Genomic DNA, 18,672 nt, shown 5'->3' on the forward strand with positions numbered 1-18,672 from the left:
TCTTAGTGCGTTGGTATGAAGGGGTGTGGTCTCCAGCAGGAAGACACACAGTAAAAATAAAGCCTGATTTTATATTAGGTTCTCAGTCTGTGTGTGTGTGTGTGTGTGTGTGTGTGTGTGTGTGTGTGTGTGTGTGTGTGTACACCACTCTCGGTAGGTGCAGCCTGTAGGCCACTCACATTCATTAAAAAGTAAAACATCTTAGTCCATCCTCCACAGAGGAGAAAAAAAAGAAATCTATAAAAAGATAAAAAATAAAAGCAGGAAAAAGTTAAATCCCACGTGGTTGTTTTATTTTTTAGTATCRGTTTTGTTCCCCAAGTCTAAAAAAAAATTAAGCATTCGTAATCGTTACAGCTTCCGTTTTTGTCCGTCATCGCAGCTGCGGGATTTTAGGAAAAATAAAAAAACAGCTTTAGAAAAGCCTTCCTGGTTGCCAAGACAGTGTATGTGACTGAGGTCCAGCAAGTCCCACCCCCTCTGCCTCTCTCTCGCCACACTGAAGATGTCATCACTATGCGCCTGGTCCTCCGCTGTAGTGCAATAATGTGCTGTACGGTTCAGGCAGTCCCACCCCGCTGCCTGTGGGGGGCGCTACAGCGGTCCGGCAGCGGCCTGCTGCAGCTCCTGAAAGGTATTGTCGAAGCAGCGCTTCAGGTCCGAGTAGGTCACCACCAGGACACTCTTCTCATCCCGAGACACTAAGCTGATCTTCTCAGGCACGCCCGCGTCCAGCTACACAGAAAGGGGAGGAGAATACTGGTAGACTAGTAGCCAGCTGGGCAACAAGACATACTGGAATAGACAGGTGGCTCACATGGAGAGAGGAGGGTGAGAAGAGAGGACTAGATGGAAAAGGGCATGGCAGAGGGAAATGAGGGGAAGGGCATAAGAAAAATAAGGAAAAAAAATGGGGGGAAAAGTGAGAGAATGAGAGAGAGATGCAGGGAGATTTGGCATACTTTGTTGAGGCAGGAAACAATGTGGCTGAGGTCTATCCAGGGGGTTCCAGCTTCTGTCACCTGGTGGAACAGGTGGTCTCTGAACAGCTTCAGCAGGTAACGGTCCCCCGTCTCAGACCACGTATGGTCCTTCTGAAACCTGACACATTGGCAGAAGTGTGACATGAAGGTGAGAGTCAGATGTTCCAAATCCACTCCTAACGAAGTGGTTCAGTACTTACTCTGGTCTCTCGTTGATGGTGCCCAGTTTGGCCAACAGACGGAAGAGACGACCATTCTGGACCTCCTACAACAGATATAAAACTGTAAGTCATATAACTTGAAAACAGTCTAACCAGGTTGTTTCTTGAAGAAGTCAGAGGCTAGGTAGTGCTGGCCAACTTCATTCAGCCGGCTGGTGTGTGATCGTGGCAAAGTTGATTTGACATTGTATAACACATCTCTGGGGCTAGTAGTAAATGGGACAATATTTTCATGTTACACATATTTTAGTTGCCTCATTAAATGCTTTCAATATTCATATATGAATTCTACCATTTAGTTGGCTTAAGTTATTGAAATTGGGAGCCATCGACATCTTTAAATATTGTCCGACGCACATAGACAATGTACGGATGGTCCCCAACTAGCCATAGCGATATGGAATGTCAAACCAAATTGACCATGGGCATTACAATTGGCTCGTGTGCAGCCAGCTGTGGGCATAGAATCTACAAGTGTCTGGAACTCTATTGGAGGGATGTGACACCATTCTTCCACAAGAAATTCCATAATTTGGTGTTRTGTTGATGGAAAAACGCTGTCTCAGGAGTCACTCCAGAATCTCCCATAAGTGTTCATTTGGGTTGAGATCTGGTGACAGACTCCTTTGACACCCCTCCTTCAAAGTCACTGAAATCTCTTCTAGCCAAAATAATGGGCTACTGGACATGTTTATACATGACCCTAATTAACTCAGGAACCACACCTGTGTGGAAGCACCTGCTTACAATATACTGTCTCCCTCATTTACTGAAGTGTTTCTTTTATTTTGGCAGTTACCTGTACCATACATACACAAAGAGTAAGAACAACCATTGGTGTTCAGAACAGTACTGATAACATGTAGACACACACACACAACTGACGGACAGACAACAGTGTTGCGTTTGAAATGGACTGAAAGGTGGCATTTTCTGTTTAATGCTGAAGACTGCAGAACAGCTCACACACACACTACTCGGTTTCCTGATAGAAGAACCAAAACAAGTAGCGCTGTTGATGGGGTGTTAAGCAGTGGGGTGGGGGGGTGGACAGTCCGCAGCCAGTGGTTTCACACCCCAGGTCTAAGGCCAGAACAGGGGTGGGGGGGGTGGACAGTCCGCAGCCAGTGGTTTCACACCCCAGGTCTAAGGCCAGAACAGGACAGCAGACGCTGTAGAGGCCAGAGGGGCCGCGGCACACAGAACATCCTGTATTTTCACACCCCCTCTCAACACCTCTCCTCACGTGACTTCCTTTCACCACCACTCTCACAGAGCAGAGATGGCATCACAAGTGTGTGTGTTAGTGTACCTTCGCCAGGTCCTCCTCGATGACATCATTCCTCATCTGTGATGCATCCAGCTGTGTGTAGAAGCGAGCTCCGATCATGGGCATGATGTCATTAACGCTGCGCAGCCTAGACTGCTCTGTCAACAGATACCTACAAACAGGTAGTGACTGAGTACTTGTGTCAGTGCAAACAGTGTATTCACTTGTAGATCTGAGTGTGTTGTGGTTGTTGCAGATGACGGTGAGAAATGGCTTAGTGGAGGACCCGGTGTCGTCCTTTTCAAGGATGGGTTCTGTGTGTGTGTGTGTTGTGTCAGTGTGTCTTACAGGATGAGGTTCTTGAGGTCTGATGAGTAGTTGATAGACACCAACTCCATGGCCTTCTGCAGGTTCTCTCTCTGAATGCCAGCCAGAGAGTTACAGGCCAGGGCCAACACCACCTTGCCCAGGGATATCAGGTCCGCTTGCTGCAAGCGCACACACACAGTTAACAGAACACACTACAGCCAGGGGCCAACTCAACCATTTCAAAAAGGGAATCAGGTCAGCAAGTCAAAACTCAGAGCAAACACACACAGCACTAGCAGAGGCTCAAAATATACAATTGTGGTTACAAGACAGCTGATAGATTGTGTCCACAATATTGCTTGAGGAAATAGATATTTGAAAAAAAAAATCATGATGTAACACTAACGAAAACATGGCGGTTTTACTAGTCGGATTTGCAGGCAATTGATCAACCGTGGCGTTATCCACGGTGCTGAAACTCTGTATAGTAGGGTTGGGCGGTTCCAGATGTTCAAATCGTCATACCATCCTCTCATTCCGGGATTTACGGTATTACCAGTTTAGAACAAAGGGGGGGCCCCAAAAAAATATTGGGAATGTTACCAGAATGATAACAAAATGAGCACAAGTAATAGCGAAATTCCATGGAGGCTGCTAGCTAAACTGGGAAGCGTTCCACTAGATGTTGGAACATTGCCAAGGGGGACTTGCTTCCATTCAGCCACAAGAGCATCAGTGAGGTCAGGGACTGATGTTGGGCGATTAGGCCTGGCTTGCAGTCAGCATTCCAATTCATCCCAAAAGTGTTCAATGGAGTTGATGTCAGGGCTCTGTGCAGGCCAGTCAAGTTCTTCCACATCCATCTCGAGAAACCCTTTCTGTACAGACCTCACTTTGTGCATGGGGCATTGTCATGCTGAAACAGGAAAGGGCCTTCCCCAAACTGTTGCCACAAAGATGGAGTCACAGAATCATCTAGAATGTCATTGTATACTGTAGTGTTAAGATTTCCCTTCACTGGAACTAAGGGGCCTAGCCCGAACAGTGAAAAACAGTCCCAGACCATTATTCATCCTCCACCAAACTTTACAGTTGGCACTATGCATTGGGGCAGGTAGCGTTCTCCTGGCATTCGCCAAATCTCGATTTGTCCGTCGGGACTGCCAGATGAAGTGCGATTCATTACTCCAGAGAACGCGTTTCCACTGCTCCAGAGTCCAATGGCGGRGAGCTTTACACCACTCCAGCCAATGCTTGGCACTGCGCATGGTGAGCTTAGGCTTGTTGCACTATATATACACAAAGGTATATGTGGGCACCCCTTCAAATTAGTGTATTTGGCTATTTCAGCCCCACCCAGTGTAGCTGGCTACATTCTTTATATGATAAACATTAGAAATATGATGGCCATGCATCATTCTTTGCAAAAAATTACTTCCTTTTTCATTGTACTCTCATTTCCCTGATCACTGTTAACTTTCAATATAAAACGCAACCCGTCAATACACACCTGGACTGCTCCCGCTTTCTTCCATTGTGCTATTTATAAACAAACACGTGACTGGCTCAACTGTTGTGGGGAACTACGGTAAGCTTCAAATGTAAAATAATGTGACAGGTGAAATGAAGAATGTGATCTGCTTTATCTCCTAATGTATTGCACAAGTTGACTGCAGGTATTTAATTAAAAAGTAGCTACAAATTGATTTTGAATAACTAAAAATAAATAATTTCAACAGTATTGAAAAACCGTCCGTGGCATTTTCCAAATAATCCGGTATACCGCCCAAGCCTAATCCATGGTGTGGAATATCTGCTACTAGATCTATTTGCTCATTTGTTTGTTTAGCGGAGAATCTGATGTTCTCTGTAACAAAGTGACCACAATAAGTCAATAATCAAAGTAAAAATAGCCACAACAGTGTTCATTTCGCCTGCTAACCAGGTCCATGGAGGGAGAAAAGGAACAAGATACCTTGACATCTCAGTCAGAGGCTAAAACCCAATGTCATCTTCACTAGGCTGTAAAAACAATATTTTACCAAAAATCGGCCAACGCGCTTCATAAACTAGGCTAAAATCAACAAGTGTGGTGACAGAACTCGAGTTGATTAAATTGCAACAGAAACCGTTAGAMTCAGGATTCATGTGTACATTTCCCCATTTATAGAGGTATAATCAGGTCAGATTTTATTTGCACTGGTATTATGCTTTTAAAATTTCATTTGAACGGGAATAGCAGGATGAAAAATGGTTAGTTTTCCAGAAAATATGAAGAAAAAATGGAAAAAAACACACTTGAAGCTGAACTAGGCCATGTTGTGCCAGACTGACACAGGGGGGGGGGGGGGGGGTTACTGTACCTGGTACTGTGGCATGAGGGTCACATGGTTGGTCTGACTGTTGTCAAACGTTAAGACATCAAACACCCCTACACAGTTCACTCGTAACCTGCAGGGAGAAAAAGGCGTGTTGAGTGGTGTCAAACGTTAGCGGGATGTCAGCGTGTGTGGTTTCTCCCCTTTCTGAGAAAAGGAAGCCAGGACTAGTATAGAACTTCTGCTTTCACTGTAGTTTACAGTAAATAACCCAGCAGATACTATCAGCACTACAACACAAACATCAGGGGGCTTAGACACATTGGTTTCTGCACAGTTCTCTAGCAAGGAACTCAGGACTAAACCAGAGACAGCAACTGTGACTGGTTCGAGGTTGCATGAAAAACACTTCAGTTTCTCTGACCACACTGCGTCACATTCAACATCTGTGTTTACACCTGGTTTCAGAGAATATGGATCTTGCTGGGATCCATAACGTTGGTCAGCAATGTGTGTCTGTGTGTGCGCGCGCACGATGCATGTCTGCGAGGTGTGTACCTGGTCTTGCCGGTGATGAGGATCTTGCTGGGGTCCATGACCCTACAGGCCAGACCAGCAGTGTGGATAGTTCTGAGGGCTGAGCTCAGCTGGACGATGTAGGCCCAGATCAGAGACTCGGGGAGCAGACCTGCGTGCTGCCGCGGTGGAGGGGGCTCGTGCTGTCCTACGGGGGGGGGGGGGAACAGGATACACGAAAGGAAACAGACGAAACACAATGAGCAGGGTGTCCTACCAAAAAATGTTTTTTGGGACCCATGGTTAAAATAAAATGTGTAGTTAAGCCTAAGAAAACCAAATTGTCCAAACCTCATGTCTCGATCATAATCCATTCAAAAGTTAGAGTTCTTACCCTTGTAGGGTGGCCAGAATTACAGTGACTAAATCAATGGAGGCCAGAGGGGGGGGGAATCTGGAAACTAGCATTGCGTGTGAGCTAGGCTGGATGCTGTGTGAGAATTAAGGCTAAGTGACAAGCTCACCGTCAAACTCATCTTTCTTCTCCAATCCAGAGGACAAAAAACAAGGAGGTAAGACATATAGATTGAGACATGGCATGTAGCTAGTATTTTCTTATTTTGAGTACACGTTTCTCATATTAAAATGCGAATGTGTTATTTTTCAAAGATTTTTCACAAAAAACAAGCGCATGTCAACGGAGCACTGAGTGTATCACAAGCTTTTTATTTGACATTTAATTGAGTTCATGTTAATTTGGCTTTTTGCAAAAACAACTTTGCAGATAACCGCCACAYCATGGAAAATCCTCAAGTCGCTGCAAGAAAGCACCACCGGTGCTTATTTACAGATGTGTTACGTTACGAAATCAGACTTTTTGGATATAAATGTTGATGTTGTTAGAGAAAGACCCCACTGAACGATTCAGAACACGAAGAGTCATTTGTCTTGGTAAAATGGATTTTACAACATAAGGAAGTGAAATCATCAAAGCACATTTCCACCAACTCTGGGCACTCTGCACACCCTACATTGAGGCTTTCCAATAAAAGGGTTTAAGAAACAAAATGGCATCAACTTGACAGCAAATGTCAGATGCTTACTCCACAAACAGCCAGTTGTTGAACACTTGAGGTGTTGTTGTAGTGCGATATGGAGTTGCAGAGCTATCAGTATGACCCTTAGTGTTGCTGTACGGCCACAGAGGGGTGTTGTAGTGTGACAGTAATACTGACAGTTAAACACTTGTTGCCGTGAGGTCAGAAAATCAGAGGTTCTGCTTCCTCTGGCTGTGTCCCTCCTATAGCAGGTAGTTGGGCCTGGCTGGTAGTACCAGTCTCAGGATCACTTTCAGCCACAGCTTCCCCTGACTACAGCAACATACCCTTACCGTCACACAGACCAACAACTGTCAGTGCTGAACCCCACTCCTCCTCCTCCCCACCACGCTCACACAGAAACCATCCACACTGGCAAGCGCACTGGTTTCGGTTAGGAAAATGTGGCGCCAGACATTTTGACTGGCAACATTTTAATTTACCGGACATTTGAGAAGGTTTACCAGACTAATGCATTGGGTGCATAACCTGTTAGGGCGTCCACCCACTGTGCTCAGAATGACAGAAATCACTTTTACAATATGGTCATTCATATTACCAGAACATGCCAGTGGAGAATGCAATGATGTGTAGTCCTTCTTATCCAATTCTGATGTCACTTTGAACATGTTACAACAACTGCCCACATGTACATTTTCCTCAGCCAACAAGACGAGTAAAGAACAGAAAAATCACTAGCCCATGTCAATCTACTATATCAATCTATACTATTGGCCAGCTTGTCGAGAAAGTCATGGCCTATGTAATAGGATCCTTTATAGCAAGGTAAGATATACCTCAATATGTACGAAAACATTCAGGTTTCAAGCAATTAAGAGTATGATATCAAAATGCATACTGCCGTGTGACACGCTGATGAAGCCCGACTTTCATTGCCATTTGATGACGCATTCAAAACAACTCGGAAGTGCGTCGGAATCAGTAGGGAAGGGTGGGGGGGGACTCACCCCACTTCCTCTTGGTGAAGTAGGAGTCGGCCGCAGGGTCGTTGAAGTGCCTGCTGAACATGGTCTCTGCTCCCGCATGGAAGTCATAGGAGAACACCAACGCTGAGAGAAACAGGAGGTTATCATGGGGGCTTCTTAAGGATCAATCAGACTCATACAAAAACCAATATATACACAAACGCACATACAACATGGGGGGGGGGGGCATAGAGCCCCACTCACAGTGATCACCAAAGGCCTTGGTGGTGAAGACCTCCCTCAGGGTAACAGAGTTGGACTGCTGGATCTTCTTCCACATGTCCACCAGCATCATACACTTGGTGTTCACCAGCCTGAAACCTGYACYCACACAAGACATTCAAAGAAGATGACCACTCAAGATTCCTTCTATTTTCAAAGGCTGAAAGAAAATACATCCCATACCAAATATATGATAATTTAAAATTGTGTGTGTGTTCATCTTGTGTCATACGTGCAACTCACCATGTATCCTCCTCAGGCAGTACGGCAGGTCGTCCTTGCTGTTGACAGCCTTGTAGCAGGAAGTGATGTAGCTGAAGTTGCTGTTCTTCTGCAGGCGGTTGGGAGGGGGGACAGGCTCCAGGGGAAACAGGCTGTGGTAGCTGTCCACCTCAGATGGAACACCTGGGACAGGGATACACGGCATGACGACACACCAGCACACAAACAGAGCCAAAATAACTACATCAGTTGGCACGCATCTTAAGTTACAAGTTTTGACACTTGAACAACTTGAGAATGTTCTACAAACAAACTAGTGTGACTATGTGTGTGTGAACTGTCAGGAATACTAAAGACAACGACACGTTTCAGGATGCGATTCTCACTTTCAGTCTGCAGTGAAACCCCAAATCGACAGAGGCCATACCATCAATACAACGCCAATAACAGCCGCCCCCCCCCACCTCGGTTGAGCCAATCAGGGAAGGGATGCTTTACCTGTGTTCTCTGACTGGTCAAGCTGAGCCATAGTAATCAGATGTCTGTTAATCAGCTCCTAGAGGGAACCACAGGAAATGACATCAGCGATCAACACTGACATCACAGCACAGAGGGAGATTGGAGGATTAGAACAGACAGACACACTTGAATATGGAGACAAGGCAAAAAATAGAACAGAAATGGAAACAGTGGGTGTTTCAGACAGAAAGAACCAGGTAGAGGAAGAGGGTGGGCGTACCTGTCGGAGCTCATCAGCCATGAAGAAGGACGGGGCGTTGGCTTTGGGCTGCATGTAGGCCACGTGGGGAGCAGTGGGGGGGTAGATGTGGTAGGTAGGAAACACCTGCACAGAAACACATTTAATGACTGCACTTCCTATTGATGGAGAAATCATAACTGACAGTCCACTGATGATAATGAGGAATTTATTTTCAATGCCGTCAAGTAAGGGCAGACTAAATGGAACGTACCATCCCGGCCATGGGAGCGGGGGTATTGTCGGTGTAGAAGTAGGTGGTCCCCCCCACCGTCTCCTTCTGGATGATGTGGGCCCCCTGGTCAGACACACTGGTGGGCACCATGTAGTTGGCTGGGTTGGGGTTGTTGGGGTTGGGGGTGTGGCTGCGCCGGCGAGGGGCGGGGGAGGTGTGGGGGGTGATTTTGGGGGAGTGGAGGGGGGAGGACCCTGCAGAAAGAGACATCCCTGTGGAGAGGGGGGATACCAGAGAGGACATTGGTTAAACAGAGGTACAGAGTTCATTGGAGTACCTCCGTACATTGTTATGACTATCTGGTGACTAAGGTGGAATTCATCATGGCAGGGATTTACTTGAATAATACATTGTTGTTTTCTATAGAGCATCTCCACTGTATGGAGTCAACTCACTTGGCTAGCCAGGAGAACAATGGGAGGCGACATCAATAGAGAACCTTTACACTGCAAACTCACTCACCCTGACAACCTGGCATATCCATGATATAGTGCAAACGGAGAAAAACTAGAAGTGTTCTAAGTTAGAATTAAGTGGCTTTTTTTATAGTGGATGGCTCACCGGGTGCAAGGGCGGTGGAGCTGCTGGGGCCGAGGTGGGGGAAGAGGGGCGATGGGAAGGCCGGACCACTGGACTGGACCATAGTGGCCATGCGGGGAACCCCCTTAGGGATGAACTCATTGGCTGTAGGGTTAGGACCCTGGAGAGGGAGAGAACGAGAGATGCATAACCCTAGGATTATATTTCATTGTTCTTCTTGCCTTCATCAGATATTCTATTTGTTTTATGTTATGTATATTTTCCTTATATGCGGATTTGGCTTCATCACAGTTTACAACAAAAACAAACAGTGACCAGATGTTGTAATCTAGAGAAACGCACACAAAACGAACCACAACGGATGGGTTTAGGTTTGACCATTTTCCCCCTTAGGAGCTCAAACACTCAATAGACATTTGAAGCTCAAACTCTTCCCCTTGGTTGACGACCACACCAGGAACCTGGGTAGTGGTGCTCACCTTTCTCCTTTGTGATATGCTCAGAGCACCAAAGTCACTGAAGAGTGAAGAAATGGGGGAATTCCCTGGATCTGGAAGAGGACATAGAGGGAGAGGGAATGAAGACTGTGTTGTCCACGGAGAGTTTTCCATCGACCCACAACTCTGACCTGGTCCAACTGCCAGGGTTCCATGGAATAGATCTGTCAGTGATTTCATGGGTGTTCCAATCAAAGAGTTAGAAATTGTACCAATTATAATTCTACAGTTATTAGTTTCAAAGATCTGTTATACTCCAGTGGATCCCAACAGCAGTCCTCGAGAACCCCAAACATACCTGCTTCAACTCATCGAGAGCCTGATAATTAGTTGACAAGTTGAATCAGATGTGCTTGTACTGTTGGGGGTACTTGAGGACCGGAGTTGGGAACCACTGAGCTATTCCATGAAGTTTCCTCTAGGTACTGGGTTCTTACCGTGAGCGCTGTGGCTGAAGTTCTTGGCACCGTCGTCAAGGAGACTGGGAGAACTGCTGCTGTTGGTGATTCTCTACACAACAACAAAACAGATGCTTACATTTTTTTATTAAGTATCTTAGTTACCTAGCTACCATATTCTAGCAAAGACCGTAGCCCTGATGTTCCCAAAAGGAACCAGTCTGTAGCAAAAATAATTCCCATTAGAAGCCACTGGATCTGCATCACTAGCTGGTGGTCTTTGACTTCAGCATAGGTGTATGCACCTGMTCAAATTGTAGATACAATACTGCTGTATCCCATTAGTGATCTGCCGGGTTTGACTAGCAGAAGGGACTTTTCTCAGCAGGGTAGGAGAATTAAGGTTAGCTAAAATGCAAAGTGTCCCCGACACCACTCGAAAATATGTACACTGAAAAATAAACACAACATGGAACAACTTCAAAGATTTGACCGAGTTTGAGTTCATGAGGAAATCAGTCATTTGGAATAGATTCTTTAGGGCCTAATCTATGGATTTCACATGACTGGGAATACAGATATGCATCTGTAMGGGCGTMGATCAGAAAACCAGTCAGACTCTGGTGTGWRCACCATTTGCCACATGCAGCATGACATCTTTGCATAGAGTTGATCAGGCTGTTGGATTATGGCCTATGGAATGTTGTCCCACTCCTCTTCAATGGCTGTGCGAAGTTGCTGGATATTGGCAGGAACTGGAACACACGTCGATCCAGAGCATCCCAAACATGCTCAACTGGTGACATGTCTGGTGAGTATGCAGGCCATGGAAGAACTGGGACATTTTCAGCTTCCTGGAATTGTGTACAGATCCTTACGACATGGGGCTATGCCTTATGCTGAAACATAAGCTGGTGGCACAATGGGCTTCAGGATCTCGTAATGTTATCTCTGTGCATTCAAATTGCCATCAATAAAATGCAATTGTGTTTGTTGTCCGTAGCTTATGCCTGCCCATACCATAACCCCACCACCACGGCACTCTGTTCACAACAGCAAACCACTCGCCCACATGACCCCATACACACTGTGTATAATCTTCCCGATACKGTTAAAACTGGGATTCATTCATGACACTTCTCCAGTGTGCCAGTGGCCATCAAAGGTGAGTATTTGCCCACTGAAGTCTGTTACGACGCTGGAACTGCAGTCAGGTCAAGACCCTGGTGAGGACGACGAGCATGCAGAGGAGTTTCCCCTGAAAAAGGTTTTWGAAAATTTGTGCAGAAATMATTTGGTTGTGTAAACCTAGCTTTATCAGCTGTCCAAGGTGGCTTGTCGCAGACCATCACGCAGCTGAAAAAGCCAGATGTGGAGGCCCCGGGCTAGTGTGGTTACACATGGTCTGCGGTTGCGAGGCCAAATTCTCTAAAATGACATTCAAGGTGGCTTATTGAAAAGAAATGAACATTCAATTCTCTGGCGGGCATTCCTGCAGTCAGCGTGCCAATTGCAAGCTTCCTCAAAACGTGAGACATCTGTGGCAGTGCAGTGTGCCAAAACTGCACATTTTAGAGTGGCCTTTTATTGTCCCCAGCACAAGGTGCACCTATGTAATGATCATGCTGTTTAAATCAGCTTCTTGATATGTCACACCTGTCAGGTGGGTGGATTATCTTGGCAAAGGAGAAATGCTCACTAACAGGGACGTATACAAAAATGTGCACAAAATTGAGCGAAATAAGCTTTTTGCACTTATGGAACATTTCCGGGATATTTTATTTCAGCTCATGAAAACAACACTGTTGCGTCTTTATTTTTGTTCAGCGTAGATACAACCAGGCCTGCCCTGAGAACAGTCTTGGTTTCCACTAATGTGATTCTGCTAAAACCTGCATAATTGCTTGATTGAAATAAATAAACACCTAGCACTACATAATTATCCGATTTTCTTTAGGTCAGATACTTGGGACTAGTGTTGGGGAGACATCTACTCCAAATAACACGATATAATCGTTTTGTGCCGTTAATGACTAAATAATGCCAGCCTGTGCAATTTGTGCTAATTCACAATTTTATACTCATTAAATAATCATTGTTTGGCAGGAAAATAAATAAGGCTTAGTTATTTCATTTTCAACATATTGATAAAGTCTAGTTAAATAAAATCAGTTAAGAACAAATTCGTATTTACAATGACGGCCTACCCCAGCCAAACCCTCCCTAAACCCGGACGACGCTGGGCCAATCGTGCGCTGCCCTATGAGCCTCCCGATTACGGCCAGTTGTGATACAGCCCAGGATCGAACCAGGCCCCAGCCAAACCCTCCCTAAACCCGGACGACGCTGGGCCAATCGTGCGCTGCCCTATGAGCCTCCCGACTACGGCCAGTTGTGATACAGCCCAGGATCGAACCAGGGTCTATAGTGACGCCTCTAGCACTGTGATGCAGTGCCTTAGACTGCTGCGCCACACGGGAACCCTGCACAGTTGATGTTAAAGTTCAAATAGAGTATAATCTTGCACATCACAATATATTGTCAATYTCAAATACCACGATATTCGATTTAATCATAAAATCGGCCAAACCCTACTAGGACGTTACTACCCTAAACCATTTTAAAAATGTCAACTTCAATAGGCTAGGGACGTCCCAAGGATCCCTGATAGCACAGATCACTGTCTTTAGACCAGTACTGAACCAGACTTTCTGATAAACATACAAGAATAAGTTCACCTCTACCACATCAGCCAAGTAGCACTATTATTCAGTATTTGACCCTACTGCAGATCTAAAGATGGTACCTGAACACTTGAGTAGAATGACAAATCATATATACACATACATAAAACTAACAAGAATTTCAAAGTCACTTTGAAACAAAAGTAGGCATCTGTCGGGACAGTACTGTTTAGTTGGATTCTGAGGCTGGTCGTACCTGCATGATAGAGTATTTAGACTCTGCCGGGCTCCCGAAGCCGTTGACCCCGATGAAGCTGCTGCTGAAGTAGGAGTTGGTCAGATTGGCGTCACTCAGGGACCCGCTCTCCATCCCAGGGACTGTAGAGGACAGAGACAATGGGTTCAGAATCAGCCGCCTGCTTCTACTACACAGGGTCTGGGTGGTCCTGGTAAACGTCATATTCTATGTTTGAAAAACATTATGAGTCAGTCAATATATGCCATACAGACTAACATATCACCCTTATAAAGAATGGCAGGGTTCTCGTTAATTGAATGGTTGTGTGATGCAAAATGCATGTAATACACATAAGTGTCTATGAACGAATGTTGTAGTCATGAGGCCATAGATTGTCTTCATTTACAGATGAGTAGCCAATCAGCACGCTTCTTGAGAAGATGTAAACACTTCAACTTTATCCAGTTTCCCAACTTGTGTGCACAAATGATAATATCCACCTTGCAACCGAACACGTGGCATTGTGCAGAGTTAAATAAAATACAGCTGTGGTGGTAGAATTATTTTGKAAGTGATGATGCTAATTAGTTAGTAGCTAAGTAAATTGACTTCACTGCAGCAGATGTTTGGTTAGCATGCAAGCTAGCTTGTCACCTTAAGCATGAAGACAAGCATCATAAAATGCCTCGCTTCCAAAACGATTCAACATTAACTAGCTTTGCTAGTTAACGTTAGATGCACGCATTACTAACTATAGTAGTTACCTAATGCAAGAAGAGCGCAAACGTTAATTTGCCGTTAACTTTTTTTTTTTCCGCCAGAAGAACTTTTCTAACCATAGCCATCTAACGTTAGCTAGCTAACGTTACATTAGCCAATGATTGTCTGAATTTGCCCACTGATCTCTTGTAGCTGTCAAATACAAAAACACTCAAATTACTAACTAAATGCATTTATTGAAGGAGCTCAAACTCTGGACGAAAAGCTTAGCGCTCAGACACTTTAATTAGTTATGCTTCAAAAACATGTTTAACCCACGCTGTTTTGGGGGGGGGGGAAGAGGCCTCAAAGAATCCCCGGGCTCAATGTTAACAAAGCCCCTCACACGCCCAAAAAGCAACAACCACCGATGAGGCTGTGCTAGGCCCTGTCGTATAGGACGGGTACAAACAGACGAAGTATACTCACTGGTTAACATCTGTCCCTCCAGAGCCGTGCCTGCAGGCCCCAGAGAGTCGCCCTTTTTGGGGACGTTCGGTACCCCAACCGGGCAGGCCGGGGGTGCACTAAGCGGATACGTCACGGCTCCTCCAGACATGGATAAAGGGACAGGGCTTGCTCCACTGTGAAGGGACATGCTTGCCATGGACGGCTCCTCATGCAAAAACTGACACTCGTCCCCATAAAAGCAAGTCTTATCCTTTGCGTAGTATCGGCAGAACTTCACCTTGACGCAGGGTATTCCGACACCCCCGAGCGGAGCAGCTGAAGCTGGGAGTCCACTGTTCATGACACCGCTGCTGCCGCCGGAAGATATTCAAACATGGAGAGACGTCGATTGCTAGGTAGCTTGCTCTCGAGTAAGGTTCGTAATGTCAATGCAAAGCGATATGCAACAGCAAATATGTTTTGTCCAAGCTTAAAATGACATTACTCACATTATCCGACTAGAAGACAAATAATTAAGATAACTAAGGGCATTGCGTTTGACAAATCCTGGTCGCTGTTGTCGCTATTCATGTAGCTAGCTAGCCAGCCCGTTGTTTAGCCTCGTTCACGCTGCTGTTGTTGTTTTTCGGCTCTCTGGCTAGCTACTCCGCTTTAAAAAAAAGTGGCTTGTTCATTTCGCCGATTCAGTTGCAAAACGTTTCTTAAAATGGAAGCAAACGAAACGGGGAGGGACCTACCTGAATGTGTCCAATAGAAACTCTAATTTTGCTCTGTTTGCGTCCGTTTGGTTCTTAAACGGTTTCCGAAATGAATAGACCCAGTTAGCATTGCATTATGGGAAGCTTGCAAGCTTTTAACGTTACGGCAAAAGCCAGCTGCGTTTGGAGCGGCTTTGAGCGACAGACTCAGTTCGTAGCTGTTGGTCTGTGGACAAAACCAACGATTTCCAATACAGAAAGTCGTCATCCAAACCCAGTCATACGGTTATAGGCTTTGCAGTCGTGCTTGAGATGAGTGCACGTGCCGTTTGATATTACACCTCTGTGATGTAGCAAACCACAGATGTCACAATGTAGCAAGCTTAATATTTCGCTTCGGTCTGTAATATTGTAGCATCACAGTATCCCCTTGACATTTCATCAATCATTGGATTACTCGTGATTTGTATTACGTTGGCAACTATGAAAGTATACTGAACAAAAATATAAACGCAACGTGTAAAGTGTTGGCCCTATGTTTCATAAGCTTAAATAAAATATCCCAGAAATGTTCCATATGCACCAAAAGCTTATGTCAAAAAATGTGTTTACATTCCTGTTAGTGAGCGTTTTTCCTTTGCCACGATAATCCATACACTTGACAGGTGAGCATATCAATAAAGGGATTAAACAGCATGATCATTACACAGGTGCACAATAAAAGGGGACAATAAAAGGCCACTCTAAAATGTGCAGTTTTGTCACACAACACAATGATACAGATGTCTCAAGTTTTGAGGTCCACCAGAGAATTGAAATTTTTTCCCTGCCACTGGCTTCCCAGTGGGTGAGCCTGACTCCCAAATGGGTGGGCCTATGCCCTCACAGGTCTACCCAAGGCTGTGCCGCTGTCCAGTCAAATCAAATGTTATTTGTCACATGTGCCGAATACAACAGGTGTAGTCCTTACAGTGAAATGCTTACTTACAAGCCCTTAACCAACAATACAGTTTTAAGAAAATACCTATAAAAAAAAGTAAGAGAGAAGAATAACAAATAATTCAAGAGCAGCAGTAAAATAACAATAGCGGGGCTATATACTATATACAGGCGGTACAGAGTCAATGTGCGGGGGCACAGGTGTTGAGGTAATATGTACATGTAGGTAGAGTGACTATGCATAGATGATAACAGAGAGTAGCAGCAGTGTAGGGGGGTAATGCAAATAGTCTGGGTAGCAATTTGATTAGATGTCGTGAAATCCATAGATTAAGGCAACATTTATTTATTTCAATTGACTGATTTCCTTATATTAACTGTAACTCAGTAAAATCGTTGGAATTGTTGCATGTTGCATTTATATTTTTGTTCAGTATAATAACTTGATAAAGAATGTATGTAAAATAAAGGATGTGAGCTCCTGCCCAAGTCAAGCACTGGCCGCCTACAATAATAATGTTATTATCAGAGGTAACATAGTAAGCGTGAATCTGGGACACTCAAGTTAATATGATATGTTATGTTTGGTATGGTTACATAAGACAGAAGAATCTCACTATGGACAACTTTAGCATTTTAGCTAATTAGCAACTTTTCAACTACTTGGTATGTTAGCTAACCCTTCCCCTAACCTTAAACCCCTTTAACTTAACTCCTAACCGTAACATTAACCCTAACCCCCTAGCCTAGCTAACGTTAGCCAGCTAGCTAATATTAGCCACAACTAATTGGAATTCATAACATATCATACACTTTCCCAATTTTTTACATATGTGTTTTGCAAATTCGGAACTTATCATACGAATTTTAATTCATAACATATCATACGAAATGGATGACGGGACATCGACAAATTAATACATAGCCTACCATACAAAACCGCAACATATCATACTAAATGGAGTGTCTCGGGTTTACATAAAGAATCATGTGAAATGCTCTGAGACCAGGTTGCGTGCAGGGAAGAAAAGTGCAATCATCACCTTGAAAATTAAGATTAGGAGCTCAATTCAATCCAACTCTAATTGCAGTATTTACCCAGTAGCTCTTTCTCCAATGGCCAAATTGACTCACAGATTCGTCTTCAGTACTGTATAAAACCCTACAACTACTGCCACCCAGGGCGACCCTCTCACAGGTATGCTGTCACTTTTCAGAATTAGAAGTGTGGGAACAGGATGAACATTTTAAATAAAGGTCAAAAATATATACAGTACCAGTCAAAAGTTTGGACACACATAAACATTCAAGGGCTTTTCTTTATTTTTTATATTTTCTACATTGTAGAATAATAGCGAAGACGTCAAAACTATGAAGTAGCACATATGGAATCATGTAGTAACCAAAAAAGTGTTAAATCAAATATATTTAATATTCTTCAAAGTAGCCAATCGTTGCCTTGATGACAGCTTTGCACACTCTTGGCATTCTCTCAAACAGCCTCATGAGGTCTCACCTGGAATGCATTTCAATTAACAGGTGTGCCTTGTTAAAAGTTCATTTGTGGAATTTCTTTCCTTCATAATGCATTTGAGCCAGTCAGTTGTGTTGTGACAAGGTAGGGTTGGTTTACAGAAGATAGCCCTATTTGGTAAAAGACCAAGTCCATATTACGGCAAGTACAGCTCAAATAAGCAAAGAGAAATGACAGTTCATCATTACTTTAATACATGAAGGTCAGTCAATCCGGAACATTTCAAGAACGTTTCTTCAAGTGCAGTCGCAAAAACCATCAAGCACTATGATGAAACTGGCTCTCATGAGGACCGCCACAGGAAAGGAAGACCCAGAGTTACCTCTGCTGCAGAGGATAAGTTCATTAGAGTTACCAGCCTCAGAAATTGCAGCCCAAATAAATGCTTCAGAGAGTTCAAGTAACAGACACATCTCAACATCAACTGTTCAGAAGAGACTGCGTGAATCAGGCCTTTATGATCGAATTAATGCAAAGAAACCACTACTAAAGGACACCAATAAGAAGAAGAAACTTGCTTGGGCCAAGAAACACGAGCAATGGACATCAGACCGTTGGAAATCTGTCCTTTGGTCTGATGACTCTAAATGTGAGATTTTTAGTACCCAACTGCCGTGTCTTTGAGACGCAGAGTAGGTGAAGGGATGATCTCTGCATGTGTGGTTCCCACCGTGAAGCATGGAGGAGGAGATGTGATGGTGTGGGGGTGCTTTGCTGTTGACACTGTCAGTAATTTATTTAGAATTCAAGGCACACTTAACCAGCATGGCTACCACCATAAACTGCAGCGATACGCCATGCCATCTGGTTTGCGCTGAGTGGATTTATCATTTGATTT

At 44.4% G+C, this 18,672-nt stretch overlaps 1 protein-coding gene across 2 annotated transcripts; it reads right to left on the minus strand.

Annotated features, from left to right (window-relative positions):
• Window positions 1-110: 110 nt before the first annotated feature.
• Window positions 111-15,449, minus strand: LOC111953823 (PAN2-PAN3 deadenylation complex subunit pan3). 2 transcript variants are annotated; one of them, XM_023973334.2, is made up of 18 exons: window positions 14,682-15,449; window positions 13,512-13,633; window positions 10,611-10,683; window positions 10,156-10,226; window positions 9,698-9,836; window positions 9,116-9,348; window positions 8,884-8,988; window positions 8,643-8,700; window positions 8,166-8,327; window positions 7,905-8,021; window positions 7,683-7,784; window positions 5,660-5,825; window positions 5,147-5,234; window positions 2,823-2,962; window positions 2,517-2,646; window positions 1,184-1,248; window positions 963-1,101; window positions 111-735 (listed from the first exon to the last, which is right to left on the minus strand). In XM_023973334.2, the coding sequence occupies exons 1-18, from the start codon at window positions 15,001-15,003 to the stop codon at window positions 595-597; spliced, it is 2,373 nt and encodes a 790-aa protein (XP_023829102.1). In that variant the 5' UTR covers window positions 15,004-15,449; the 3' UTR covers window positions 111-594. The 2 variants fall into 2 exon arrangements, with proteins under 2 accessions (XP_023829102.1, XP_023829101.1); XM_023973333.2 differs by having other exon boundaries at window positions 10,156-10,337.
• Between the last annotated feature and the right edge of the window lie 3,223 nt (window positions 15,450-18,672).

The sequence above is a fragment of the Salvelinus sp. IW2-2015 genome, linkage group LG27 (assembly GCF_002910315.2).
Source record: "Salvelinus sp. IW2-2015 linkage group LG27, ASM291031v2, whole genome shotgun sequence".
Lineage (NCBI taxonomy): Eukaryota > Metazoa > Chordata > Actinopteri > Salmoniformes > Salmonidae > Salvelinus > Salvelinus sp. IW2-2015.

Bases quoted from the DNA above. Each gene is read 5' to 3' on its own strand.
- LOC111953823 (XM_023973333.2), bottom strand. From the start codon at position 15,003: ATGAACAGTGGACTCCCAGCTTCAGCTGCTCCGCTCGGGGGTGTCGGA. The intron at 2,963-5,146 runs GTACAGTAACCC...GTGCGCTTGCAG, and splicing joins CCCTCATGCCACAGTACCAG to CAAGCGGACCTGATATCCCT. The intron at 1,249-2,516 runs GTACACTAACAC...TATCTGTTGTAG, and splicing joins TCGAGGAGGACCTGGCGAAG to GAGGTCCAGAATGGTCGTCT.